Source organism: Oncorhynchus keta, chromosome 14 (genome assembly GCF_023373465.1).
Source record: "Oncorhynchus keta strain PuntledgeMale-10-30-2019 chromosome 14, Oket_V2, whole genome shotgun sequence".
NCBI classification, from domain to species: Eukaryota; Metazoa; Chordata; class Actinopteri; order Salmoniformes; family Salmonidae; genus Oncorhynchus; species Oncorhynchus keta.
The window spans coordinates 6,376,808-6,389,011 of record NC_068434.1 but is presented as its reverse complement, the minus strand read 5'-3'; the positions used below and the strand labels follow the sequence as shown (position 1 = coordinate 6,389,011).

The 12,204-nt window shown below is 47.5% G+C and overlaps 1 protein-coding gene and 2 long non-coding RNA genes across 12 annotated transcripts in view; 1 reads left to right on the top strand and 2 right to left on the bottom strand.

Annotated features, from left to right (window-relative positions):
- The window catches only part of LOC118381659 (BMP-2-inducible protein kinase-like), a 118,791-nt gene that overhangs the window by 57,036 nt on the left and 49,551 nt on the right, over window positions 1-12,204 (bottom strand). Inside the window, exons 3-5 of the mRNA XM_052462663.1 lie at window positions 8,914-9,032; window positions 6,860-6,965; window positions 6,033-6,175 (exon numbers count right to left, since the gene is read on the bottom strand). Coding sequence (XP_052318623.1) covers window positions 6,033-6,175; window positions 6,860-6,965; window positions 8,914-9,032 — 368 coding nt within the window. The remainder of the gene's footprint in view (window positions 1-6,032; window positions 6,176-6,859; window positions 6,966-8,913; window positions 9,033-12,204) is intronic.
- Window positions 2,736-4,894, top strand: LOC127907147 (uncharacterized). 9 transcript variants are annotated; one of them, XR_008063455.1, is made up of 6 exons: window positions 2,736-3,336; window positions 3,609-3,707; window positions 3,776-3,843; window positions 4,048-4,115; window positions 4,252-4,288; window positions 4,357-4,894. It is a non-coding gene; the product is annotated as an uncharacterized LOC127907147 (long non-coding RNA). The 9 variants fall into 9 exon arrangements; XR_008063458.1 differs by lacking the exon at window positions 4,048-4,115; XR_008063449.1 differs by lacking the exons at window positions 3,776-3,843; window positions 4,048-4,115; window positions 4,252-4,288 and adding an exon at window positions 4,116-4,220.
- Window positions 9,183-10,378, bottom strand: LOC127907150 (uncharacterized). 2 transcript variants are annotated; one of them, XR_008063465.1, is made up of 3 exons: window positions 10,330-10,378; window positions 9,416-9,491; window positions 9,183-9,224 (listed from the first exon to the last, which is right to left on the bottom strand). It is a non-coding gene; the product is annotated as an uncharacterized LOC127907150 (long non-coding RNA). The 2 variants fall into 2 exon arrangements; XR_008063464.1 differs by lacking the exon at window positions 9,183-9,224 and adding an exon at window positions 9,240-9,281.

Below are 12,204 nucleotides of genomic sequence, written 5' to 3'. Positions count from 1 at the left end.
GCAGTTTATTCACCAGTAGTGGACAGACTGGCCAATAGAGAACTAGTTTATTCACCAGTAGTAGACAGACTGGCCAATAGAGAACTAGTTTATTCACCAGTAGTAGACAGACTGGCCAGTAAAACTGCAGTTTATTCACCAGTAGTGGACAGACTGGCCAGTAAAACTGCAGTTTATTCACCAGTAGTGGACAGACTGGCCAGTAAAACTGCAGTTTATTCACCAGTAGTGGACAGACTGGCCAATAGAGAACTAGTTTATTCACCAGTAGTGGACAGACTGGCCAATAGAGAACTAGTTTATTCACCAGTAGTGGACAGACTGGCCAGTAAAACTGCAGTTTATTCACCAGTAGTGGACAGACTGGCCAATAGAGAACTAGTTTATTCACCAGTAGTGGACAGACTGGCCAGTAAAACTGCAGTTTATTCACCAGTAGTGGACAGACTGGCCAATAGAGAACTAGTTTATTCACCAGTAGTGGACAGACTGGCCAGTAAAACTGCAGTTTATTCACCAGTAGTGGACAGACTGGCCAATAGAGAACTAGTTTATTCACCAGTAGTGGACAGACTGGCCAGTAAAACTGCAGTTTATTCACCAGTAGTGGACAGACTGGCCAATAGAGAACTAGTTTATTCACCAGTAGTGGACAGACTGGCCAATAGAGAACTAGTTTATTCACCAGTAGTAGACAGACTGGCCAATAGAGAACTAGTTTATTCACCAGTAGTAGACAGACTGGCCAATAGAGAACCAGTTTATTCACCAGTAGTGGACAGACTGGCCAATAGAGAACCAGTTTATTCACCAGTAGTAGACAGACTGGCCAATAGAGAACTAGTTTATTCACCAGTAGTAGACAGACTGGCCAATAGAGAACTAGTTTATTCACCAGTAGTAGACAGACTGGCCAGTAAAACTGCAGTTTATTCACCAGTAGTGGACAGACTGGCCAATAGAGAACTAGTTTATTCACCAGTAGTGGACAGACTGGCCAGTAAAACTGCAGTTTATTCACCAGTAGTGGACAGACTGGCCAATAGAGAACTAGTTTATTCACCAGTAGTAGACAGACTGGCCAATAGAGAACTAGTTTATTCACCAGTAGTAGACAGACTGGCCAATAGAGAACTAGTTTATTCACCAGTAGTGGACAGACTGGCCAGTAAAACTGCAGTTTATTCACCAGTAGTGGACAGACTGGCCAATAGAGAACTAGTTTATTCACCAGTAGTGGACAGACTGGCCAATAGAGAACTAGTTTATTCACCAGTAGTGGACAGACTGGCCAGTAAAACTGCAGTTTATTCACCAGTAGTGGACAGACTGGCCAATAGAGAACTAGTTTATTCACCAGTAGTAGACAGACTGGCCAATAGAGAACTAGTTTATTCACCAGTAGTAGACAGACTGGCCAGTAAAACTGCAGTTTATTCACCAGTAGTGGACAGACTGGCCAGTAAAACTGCAGTTTATTCACCAGTAGTGGACAGACTGGCCAGTAAAACTGCAGTTTATTCACCAGTAGTGGACAGACTGGCCAATAGAGAACTAGTTTATTCACCAGTAGTGGACAGACTGGCCAATAGAGAACTAGTTTATTCACCAGTAGTGGACAGACTGGCCAGTAAAACTGCAGTTTATTCACCAGTAGTGGACAGACTGGCCAATAGAGAACTAGTTTATTCACCAGTAGTGGACAGACTGGCCAGTAAAAACTGCAGTTTATTCACCAGTAGTGGACAGACTGGCCAATAGAGAACTAGTTTATTCACCAGTAGTGGACAGACTGGCCAGTAAAACTGCAGTTTATTCACCAGTAGTGGACAGACTGGCCAATAGAGAACTAGTTTATTCACCAGTAGTGGACAGACTGGCCAGTAAAACTGCAGTTTATTCACCAGTAGTGGACAGACTGGCCAATAGAGAACTAGTTTATTCACCAGTAGTGGACAGACTGGCCAATAGAGAACTAGTTTATTCACCAGTAGTAGACAGACTGGCCAATAGAGAACTAGTTTATTCACCAGTAGTAGACAGACTGGCCAATAGAGAACCAGTTTATTCACCAGTAGTGGACAGACTGGCCAATAGAGAACCAGTTTATTCACCAGTAGTAGACAGACTGGCCAATAGAGAACTAGTTTATTCACCAGTAGTAGACAGACTGGCCAATAGAGAACTAGCTTATTCACCAGTAGTGGACAGACTGGCCAATAGAGAACTAGTTTATTCACCAGTAGTGGACAGACCGGCCAATAGAGAACTAGTTTATTCACCAGTAGTAGACAGACTGGCCAATAGAGAACTAGTTTATTCACCAGTTGTAGACAGACTGGCCAATAGAGAACTAGTTTATTCACCAGTAGTGGACAGACTGGCCAATAGAGAACTAGTTTATTCACCAGTTGTAGACAGACTGGCCAATAGAGAACTAGCTTATTCACCAGTAGTAGACAGACTGGCCAATAGAGAACCAGTTTATTCACCAGTAGTGGACAGACCGGCCAATAGAGAACTAGTTTATTCACCAGTAGTAGACAGACCGGCCAATAGAGAACTAGTTTATTCACCAGTAGTACAGACTGGCCAATAGAGAACCAGTTTATTCACCAGTAGTAGACAGACTGGCCAATAGAGAACCAGTTTATTCACCAGTAGTGGACAGACCGGCCAATAGAGAACCAGTTTATTCACCAGTAGTGGACAGACCGGCCAATAGAGAACCAGTTTATTCACCAGTAGTAGACAGACTGGCCAATAGAGAACCAGTTTATTCACCAGTAGTGGACAGACCGGCCAATAGAGAACCAGTTTATTCACCAGTAGTAGACAGACCGGCCAATAGAGAACTAGTTTATTCACCAGTAGTAGACAGACCGGCCAATAGAGAACTAGTTTATTCACCAGTAGTAGACAGACTGGCCAATAGAGAACCAGTTTATTCACCAGTAGTAGACAGACTGGCCAATAGAGAACCAGTTTATTCACCAGTAGTGGACAGACCGGCCAATAGAGAACCAGTTTATTCACCAGTAGTAGACAGACTGGCCAATAGAGAACCAGTTTATTCACCAGTAGTGGACAGACCGGCCAATAGAGAACCAGTTTATTCACCAGTAGTGGACAGACCGGCCAATAGAGAACCAGTTTATTCACCAGTAGTAGACAGACTACTTGCCCTTCATGGTTGTGAGGTCTGGGGTCCGCTCACCAACCAAGAGAGAGGTCAGTTATTGAACCCATTGCCCTTCATGGTTGTGAGGTCTGGGGTCCGCTCACCAACCAAGAGAGAGGTCAGTTATTGAACCCATTGCCCTTCATGGTTGTGAGGTCTGAGGTCCGCTCACCAAACAAGAGAGAGGTCAGTTATTGAACCCATTGCCCTTCATGGTTGTGAGGTCTGAGGTCCGCTCACCAACCAAGAGAGAGGTCAGTTATTGAACCCATTGCCCTTCATGGTTGTGAGGTCTGAGGTCCGCTCACCAAACAAGAGAGAGGTCAGTTATTGAACCCATTGCCCTTCATGGTTGTGAGGTCTGGGCTCCACTCACCAACCAAGAGAGAGGTCAGTTATTGAACCCATTGCCCTTCATGGTTGTGAGGTCTGGGGTCCGCTCACCAACCAAGAGAGAGGTCAGTTATTGAACCCATTGCCCTTCATGGTTGTGAGGTCTGGGGTCCGCTCACCAACCAAGAGAGAGGTCCGTTATTGAACCCATTGCCCTTCATGGTTGTGAGGTCTGGGGTCCGCTCACCAAACAAGAGAGAGGTCAGTTATTGAACCCATTGCCCTTCATGGTTGTGAGGTCTGAGGTCCGCTCACCAACCAAGAGAGAGGTCAGTTATTGAACCCATTGCGCTTCATGGTTGTGAGGTTTGGGGTCCGCTCACCAACCAAGAGAGAGGTCAGTTATTGAACCCATTGCCCTTCATGGTTGTGAAGTCTGAGGTCCGCTCACCAACCAAGAGAGAGGTCAGTTATTGAACCCATTGCCCTTCATGGTTGTGAGGTCTGGGTTCCGCTCACCAAACAAGAGAGAGGTCAGTTATTGAACCCATTGCCCTTCATGGTTGTGAGGTCTGGGGTCCACTCACCAACCAAGAGAGAGGTCAGTTATTGAACCCATTGCCCTTCATGGTTGTGAGGTCTGGGGTCCGCTCACCAACCAAGAGAGAGGTCAGTTATTGAACCCATTGCCCTTCATGGTTGTGAGGTCTGGGGTTCGCTCACCAACCAAGAGAGAGGTCAGTTATTGAACCCATTGCCCTTTATGGTTGTGAGGTCTGGGGTCAGCTCACCAACCAAGAGAGAGGTCAGTTATTGAACCCATTGCCCTTCATGGTTGTGAGGTCTGGGGTCCGCTCACCAACCAAGAGAGAGGTCAGTTATTGAACCCATTGCCCTTCATGGTTGTGAGGTCTGGGGTCCGCTCACCAACCAAGAGAGAGGTCAGTTATTGAACCCATTGCCCTTCATGGTTGTGAGGTCTGGGGTCCGCTCACCAACCAAGAGAGAGGTCAGTTATTGAACCCATTGCCCTTCATGGTTGTGAGGTCTGGGGTCCGCTCACCAACCAAGAGAGAGGTCAGTTATTGAACCCATTGCCCTTCATGGTTGTGAGGTCTGGGGTCCGCTCACCAACCAAGAGAGAGGTCAGTTATTGAACCCATTGCCCTTCATGGTTGTGAGGTCTGGGGTCCGCTCACCAACCAAGAGAGAGGTCAGTTATTGAACCCATTGCCCTTCATGGTTGTGAGGTCTGGGGTCCGCTCACCAACCAAGAGAGAGGTCAGTTATTGAACCCATTGCCCTTCATGGTTGTGAGGTCTGAGGTCCGCTCACCAACCAAGAGAGAGGTCAGTTATTGAACCCATTGCCCTTCATGGTTGTGAGGTCTGAGGTCCGCTCACCAACCAAGACTTCACAAAATGGGATCAACACCAAATTGAGACTGCACGCAGAATTATGCACAAATATCCTCAGTGTACAACGTAAAACACCAAATAATGCATGCAGAGCAGAATTAGGACGATACCCACTAATTATCAAAATCCAGAAAATAGACATTTAATTCTATAACCACCTAAAAGGAAGCGATTCCCAAACCTTCCATAACAAAGCCATCACCTACAGAGAGATGAACCCGGAGAAGAGTCCCCTAAGCAAGCTGGTCCTGGGGCTCTGTTCACAAACAGACCCCACAGAGCCCCAGGACAGCAGCACATGAGAAAACAAAAAGATAATTACTTGACACATTGAAAAGAATTTACCAACAACAAAAAACGGAGTAAACTAGAATGCTATTTGGCCCTACACAGAGAGTACATAGTGGCAGAATACCTGACCACTGTGACTGACCCAAACTTTAGGAAAGCTTTGACTATGTACAGACTCAGTGAGCATAGCCTTGCTATTGAGAAAGGCTGCCATAGCCTGTCTTCTCTTGAGAGCCATGTCTGCCTATGTGCTGAAGGGCTGAAGGAGGAAGAGGGATGACAGTAGGAAATGGGTGAAGGAGAGTAAGAGGGATGACAGTAGGAAATGGGTGAGTGAGGAAGAGGGATGACAGTAGGAAAGGGATGCCAGTAGGAAAGGGGTGAAGGGGATGACAGTAGGAAAGAGGTGAAGGAGGATGACAGTAGGAAAGGGGTGAAGGAGGATGACAGTAGGAAAGGGGTGAAGGGGTAAGAGGGATGACAGTAGGAAAGGGGTGAAGGAGGATGACAGTAGGAAAGGGGTGAAGAAGGAAGAGGGATGACAGTAGGAAATGGGTGAAGGATGAGGACAGGGGTAAGAGGGATGACAGTAGGAAATGGGTGAAGGAGAGTAAGAGGGATGACAGTAGGAAAGAGGTGAAGGATGAAGACAGGAGGAAGAGGGATGGCAGTAGGAAATGGGTGAAGGAGGAAGAGGGATGACAGTAGGAAAGAGGTGAAGGATGAGGACAGGAGGAAGAGGGATGACAGTAGATAAGGGGTGACGGATGAGGACAGAAGGAAGAGGGAGAGATGGGTAAATCTCTTACCTTCAGGTCCCTGTGTATGACAGGGGTTCTACACTGATGCAGCCTGGCCACAGCCTCACAGGTATCAGTGAAGATGGACAACACCTCCAGCTCCGTAAACCCTATATGGAGACGCTGGTTCATCTGCTTCACTACCTGACCAGCTGGGGGTGGGGGAGAAGGAGATAGAGGAGAAGGGGGGACGAGGAGATAGAGGGAGAAGGGGGACGAGGAGATAGAGGGAGAAGGGGGGCGAGGAGATAGAGGAGAAGGGGGGCGAGGAGATAGAGGGAGAAGGGGGGCGAGGAGATAGAGGGAGAAGGGGGGGGGAGGAGATAGAGGGAGAAGGGGGGCGAGGAGATACAGGGAGAAGGGGGGACGAGGAGATAGAGGGAGAAGGGGGGGGACGAGGAGATAGAGGGAGAAGGGGAGAGAGAACGAAGCGAGAGCGGGAATGAGGCGAGAGAGGGAATGAGAAAAGAGAGTGAACGGGAATGAGGCGAGAGAGCGAACGGGAGAGAGGGAATGAGGAGAGGGAGGGGGGCGAGCGAATGGGAGAGAGGGAATGAGGAGAGGGAGGGGGGCGAGCGAATGGGAGAGAGGGAATGAGGAGAGGGAGGAGGGTGAGCGAACGTGAGAGAGGGAATGAGGAGAGGGAGGAGGGCGAGCGAACGGGAGAGAGGGTGAGGGACAAAGGGAGATTGTGTTTAAGTTAATTCTACTTTATTGGGTCAATATAAAAATCACAGGTCTGCTTGTTCAAATGTTGCACCCGTCTCATGCTCAATAAAACAATAATGACCGGTCCATTGTATAAAAAAATCACAGGGGGAACCTATAACACCTACCTTTACAGTACTCCATGAGAATGAGCACCTCCCACACACTGTCCCCTACTGAGTTGATGGTAGAGTCCAGGTAGTTCACTATGTTCCTATGACCAGACAGCTCCTTCTGCAGAGGGGAAGAGCACAGACAGGGTGGACATTCATGAGAGGTCTATGGTCCTTATAGGAGCCAAGAGCTTAAGTGAATTAGCATAAAACATCACTTAAAAACCGTCTCAAAATAGTCAAGTGTCCCTTTTAATACCTGGGCAACGGCACACATTTCAGCAAATAAACGGCTGTTTAAAATCAACACCTAAAATGAATAGTTTATGAGGTGATTTACAACATGTAATGTTTGATTTGTTACATTAAATAATTAGTAATGACTTTTTTAAAAAATGAATGGCAAACTGTGTTTAAGATCGCCAGTAAGAAACTGCTAGCTAACATGCAGCTAGACAGCAGGAGAACTGCTAGCTAACATGCAGCCAGAACCGCGAGCTAACAGGCAGCTAGGACAGCCGGAGAACCGCTAGCTAACAGGCAGCTAGACAGCCGGAGAACTCCTAGCTAACAGGCAGCTAAAACAGCCGACAACTGCTAGCTAACAGGCAGCTAAACAGCCGGAGAACCGCTAGCTAACAGGCAGCTAGACAGCCGGAGAACTCCTAGCTAACAGGCAGCTAAAACAGCCGACAACTGCTAGCTAACATGCAGCTAAACAGCCAGAGAACCGCTAGCTAACAGGCAGCTAAAACAGCCTTCAACTGCTAGCTAACAGGCAGCTAAACAGCCGGAGAACCACTAGCTAACAGGCAGCTAAACAGCCAGAGAACTGCTTGCTAACAGGCAGCTAAACAGCCGGGGAACCGCTAGCTAACAAGCAGCCGACAACTGCTAGATAACTGGCAAGCACAAAAACAGTCATCAGCTTTGAAAGCACAGAACCCTAGAAAGAGGCTGATCGCCCCCTAGTGGCGTAAGTAAGAACTGACAGAAATGCACAGTCAAAAGAGGAGAATAATTGTTGTCGAGGGAGTTTTCCCCCTTCTTTCAATTAGAAGCATGTCTATAATATGCGACTGTTGTGTTCAGGGATTTAAACAACAAAAACACCAGTCTACTAATTGAAGTTTTACAGTAAGCTTTACAGTAAGCTTTACAGTAAGTTTTACAGCAAGCTTTACAGTAAGTTTTACAGTAAGTCATTACTCAGTGCTGCTGTGTGTGTGTGTGTGTGTGTGTGTGTGTGTGTGTGTGTGTGTGTGTGTGTGTGTGTGTGTGTCGCTCCAGTGTGTGTGTGTGTGTGTGTGTGTGTCTCTCCAGTGTTAAAGTCAGCACAGAGAAAGACATAAAATAACTGTTCAGTTACAGAAGGGTCAGTTACAGACGGGTGTCCAGAAGTTCAGGGTGCCAGGTGTCAAGTGTCAGGGGGGTCAGAAGTTCAGGGGTCAGAAGTTCAGGGTAAAACAACATCTTGTCAATGTTCAACAACTTTCTTCCAGAGGCTTAGAGGTTGATACAGTTTACTGGAGGCATAGAAACCAGTCAGGAAATCAAGACGCAAAACACACACACACACACACAGGAGACACACACACACACACACACACAGGAGACACACACACACACAGGAGACACACACACACACACACACGACACACACACACACACACACACACACACACACACACACACACACACACACACACACACACACGAGACACACACACACACACACACACACACACACACACACACAGGAGACACACAGGAGACACACACACACACAGGAGACACACACACACACACAGGAGACACACACACACACAGGAGACACACACACACACACACAGGAGACACACACACACACAGGAGACACACACACACACACACAGGAGACACACACACACACAGGAGACACACACACACACAGGAGACACACACACAGGAGACACACACACACAGGAGACACACACACACAGGAGACACACACACACACACACACACAGGAGACACACACACACACAACACACACACACACAGGAGACACACACACACAGGAGACACACCATAATAGTGATCTCTCTCTTGTAGATGTTGAGGTCAGGGACGTTGTTGACGTACATCCTCTTGAGAGCGCAGCGCATGTTACTGTGTGTCCGGGCCAGGAACACCACAGAGAACCCACCTGGAGAGGAGGAGGACAGAGTGGTTAGCACCTCACACACACACTGAGAACCCACCTGGAGAGGAGGAGGACAGAGTGGTTAGCACCTCACACACACACAGAGAACCCACCTGGAGAGGAGGAGGACAGAGTGGTTAGCACCACACACACAGAGAACCCACCTGGAGAGGAGGAGGACAGAGTGGTTAGCACCTCACACACACACACAGAGAACCCACCTGGAGAGGAGGAGGACAGAGTGGTTAGCACCTCACACACACACACAGAGAACCCACCTGGAGAGGAGGAGGACAGAGAACCCACCTGGAGAGGAGGACAGAGTGGTTAGCACCTCACACACACACAGAGAACCCACCTGGAGAGGAGGACAGAGTGGTTAGCACCTCACACACACACAGAGAACCCACCTGGAGAGGAGGACAGAGTGGTTAGCACCTCACACACACACAGAGAACCCACCTGGAGAGGAGGGACAGAGTGGTTAGCACCTCACACACACACAGAGAACCCACCTGGAGAGGAGGACAGAGTGGTTAGCACCTCACACACACACACAGAGAACCCACCTGGAGAGGAGGACAGAGTGGTTAGCACCTCACACACACACAGAGAACCCACCTGGAGAGGAGGACAGAGAGGAGGACAGACCACCTCACACACACACAGAGAACCCACCTGGAGAGGAGGACAGAGTGGTTAGCACCTCACACACACACACAGAGAACCCACCTGGAGAGGGAGGACAGAGTGGTGGAGAGGAGGACAGAGTAGCACCTCACACACACAGAGAACCCACCTGGAGAGGAGGACAGAGTGGTTAGCACCTCACACACACACACAGAGAACCCACCTGGAGAGGAGGAGGACAGAGTGGTTAGCACCTCACACACACACAGAGAACCCACCTGGAGAGGAGGAGGACAGAGTGGTTAGCACCTCACACACACACAGAGAACCCACCTGGAGAGGAGGAGGACAGAGTGGTTAGCACCTCACACACACACACAGAGAACCCACCTGGAGAGGAGGACACAGAGTGGTTAGCACCTCACACACACACAGAGAACCCACCTGGAGAGGAGGACAACAGAGTGGTTAGCACCTCACACACACACACAGACAGAGAACCCACCTGGAGAGGAGGAGGACAGAGTGGTTAGCACCTCACACACACACACAGAGAACCCACCTGGAGAGGAGGACAACAGAGTGGTTAGCACCTCACACACACAGAGAACCCACCTGGCGAGGAGGACAACAGAGTGGTTAGCACCTCACACACACACAGAGAACCCACCTGGAGAGGAGGACAGAGTGGTTAGCACCTCACACACACACACACACAGAGAACCCACCTGGCGAGGAGGACAACAGAGTGGTTAGCACCTCACACACACACAGAGAACCCACCTGGCGAGGAGGACAACAGAGTGGTTAGCACCTCACACACACAGAGAACCCACCTGGCGAGAAGGACAACAGAGTGGTTAGCACCTCACACACACACACACACCGAGAGAGAACCCACCTGGCGAGGAGGAGAACAGAGTGGTTAGCACCTCACACACACAACACTGCCTTCAGCTAGTATTCAGACCCCTGGACTTACTCCACATTTTTGTTGTGTTACAGCCAAATTGATTAAAATATACAATTACATAAATTATATATTTCAGTATTTTAAATGTCAATAAATTTGCAAGATTTTCATAAAAAAAATAAAAAAACATGTTGACACTTTATTAACGGATATTGTGGGTAGGTGAGAAAATCTATATTTAATACAATTTTGAATTGAAGCTACAACACAGCATAAGTCGAGGGGTGTGAATTTGTAAGTCGCTCTGGATAAGAGCGTCTGCTAAATGACTTAAATGTAAATGTAATACATTGAAAGCACTGTATTTGTGCTTGTGTTGTAGGTTAATGTCCAGCTGAACGGTGAATTTGTCTCCTAGTGTGTTGGAAAGCAGACAGACCAGGTTTAAAATCAGCTTCTCCATGTGACACCTGTCAGGTGATTATCTTATTATTATTATTATTATTATCATCATCTTGGATAAATTCTCACCAACAAGGATGTAAACAAATCTGTGCACCAATTTTTTTTTTTTTTACGAAAACATTTCTGGGATCTTTTATTTCAGCTCATGTAAAGTGTTGGTTTCATCTTTCATGTTGAGTTAATACGGTTTATGTCGCTTATGCCTGGAAACAGCCCTGCACATTATCAAGTGGAGATGTGATCATGTAGCCCTTATCATCATCACGTAGTCTACAGCTGGGGTCACTAGTCCACGTGTGTGTTTCTCTCTCATTTAAGGGACCGAGCGGGTGGCTTCAAAGCCCAGGCGCAGGGCCGGAACAAAGCAGCGCCCCACAATGGCGTCCTTGTTGCCTAACACAAACACACTGCTCTCCGAGGGAGAGTCCTGCATCAAGGTAGAGTCCCACGGTTCCCTGTGTTTGACCCAACATATATACACACACACACACACACACACACACACACACACACGGCGAGTCGGGCAGACGGACAGAGGTAGGCTAGCAGTCACACAGCGAGAGTGGATCAGGGATCAGACCACCTATTAGTGTGGTGCTGAAAACGTCCTTACAATGTTTGTCCAAGAGCAGAGTTTATATTCTAGGGATGGGTATCAGTAATCTAAACACCCGGAGGTCACAGCTCGATCTTTGGGTAAAAACATTTTAGAAAAACTGTAAAACTCATTTGGTGTCGTGTGCTTTCTGGCTGGTCAAGTGAAATGTCGAGACACATTGGCTCGTGTTCTATTAAAAAAGGCATCATTTATTTTCTTCCGTTATATAAAACATAATTAATTTTCTTGTTATATCACATCATGATTTTTATTTCATATTCCATCCGGATTTATTTTATTTTATTACAAAATAAGGGTCTCGACAGTGATAAGGGAAAGAAGTCTTTGTTTGCTAATTTACAAAAACAAGGCTGTGTCATTGCACAGGCAAACACCACTGCCTTTGTAAAGATGTTCCCCGATATAATACAACCAGTTGATATCAACACAATGTCATTCATAGGAGGAGAGAGAGGGGACTGACCGCAGTAGGAGTCAAGTCCATGTGGGCTAACAGTAGCCTACATTCTAGATTGGCTTAGATCAGGTCTCAGATCAACGTCCTGTCA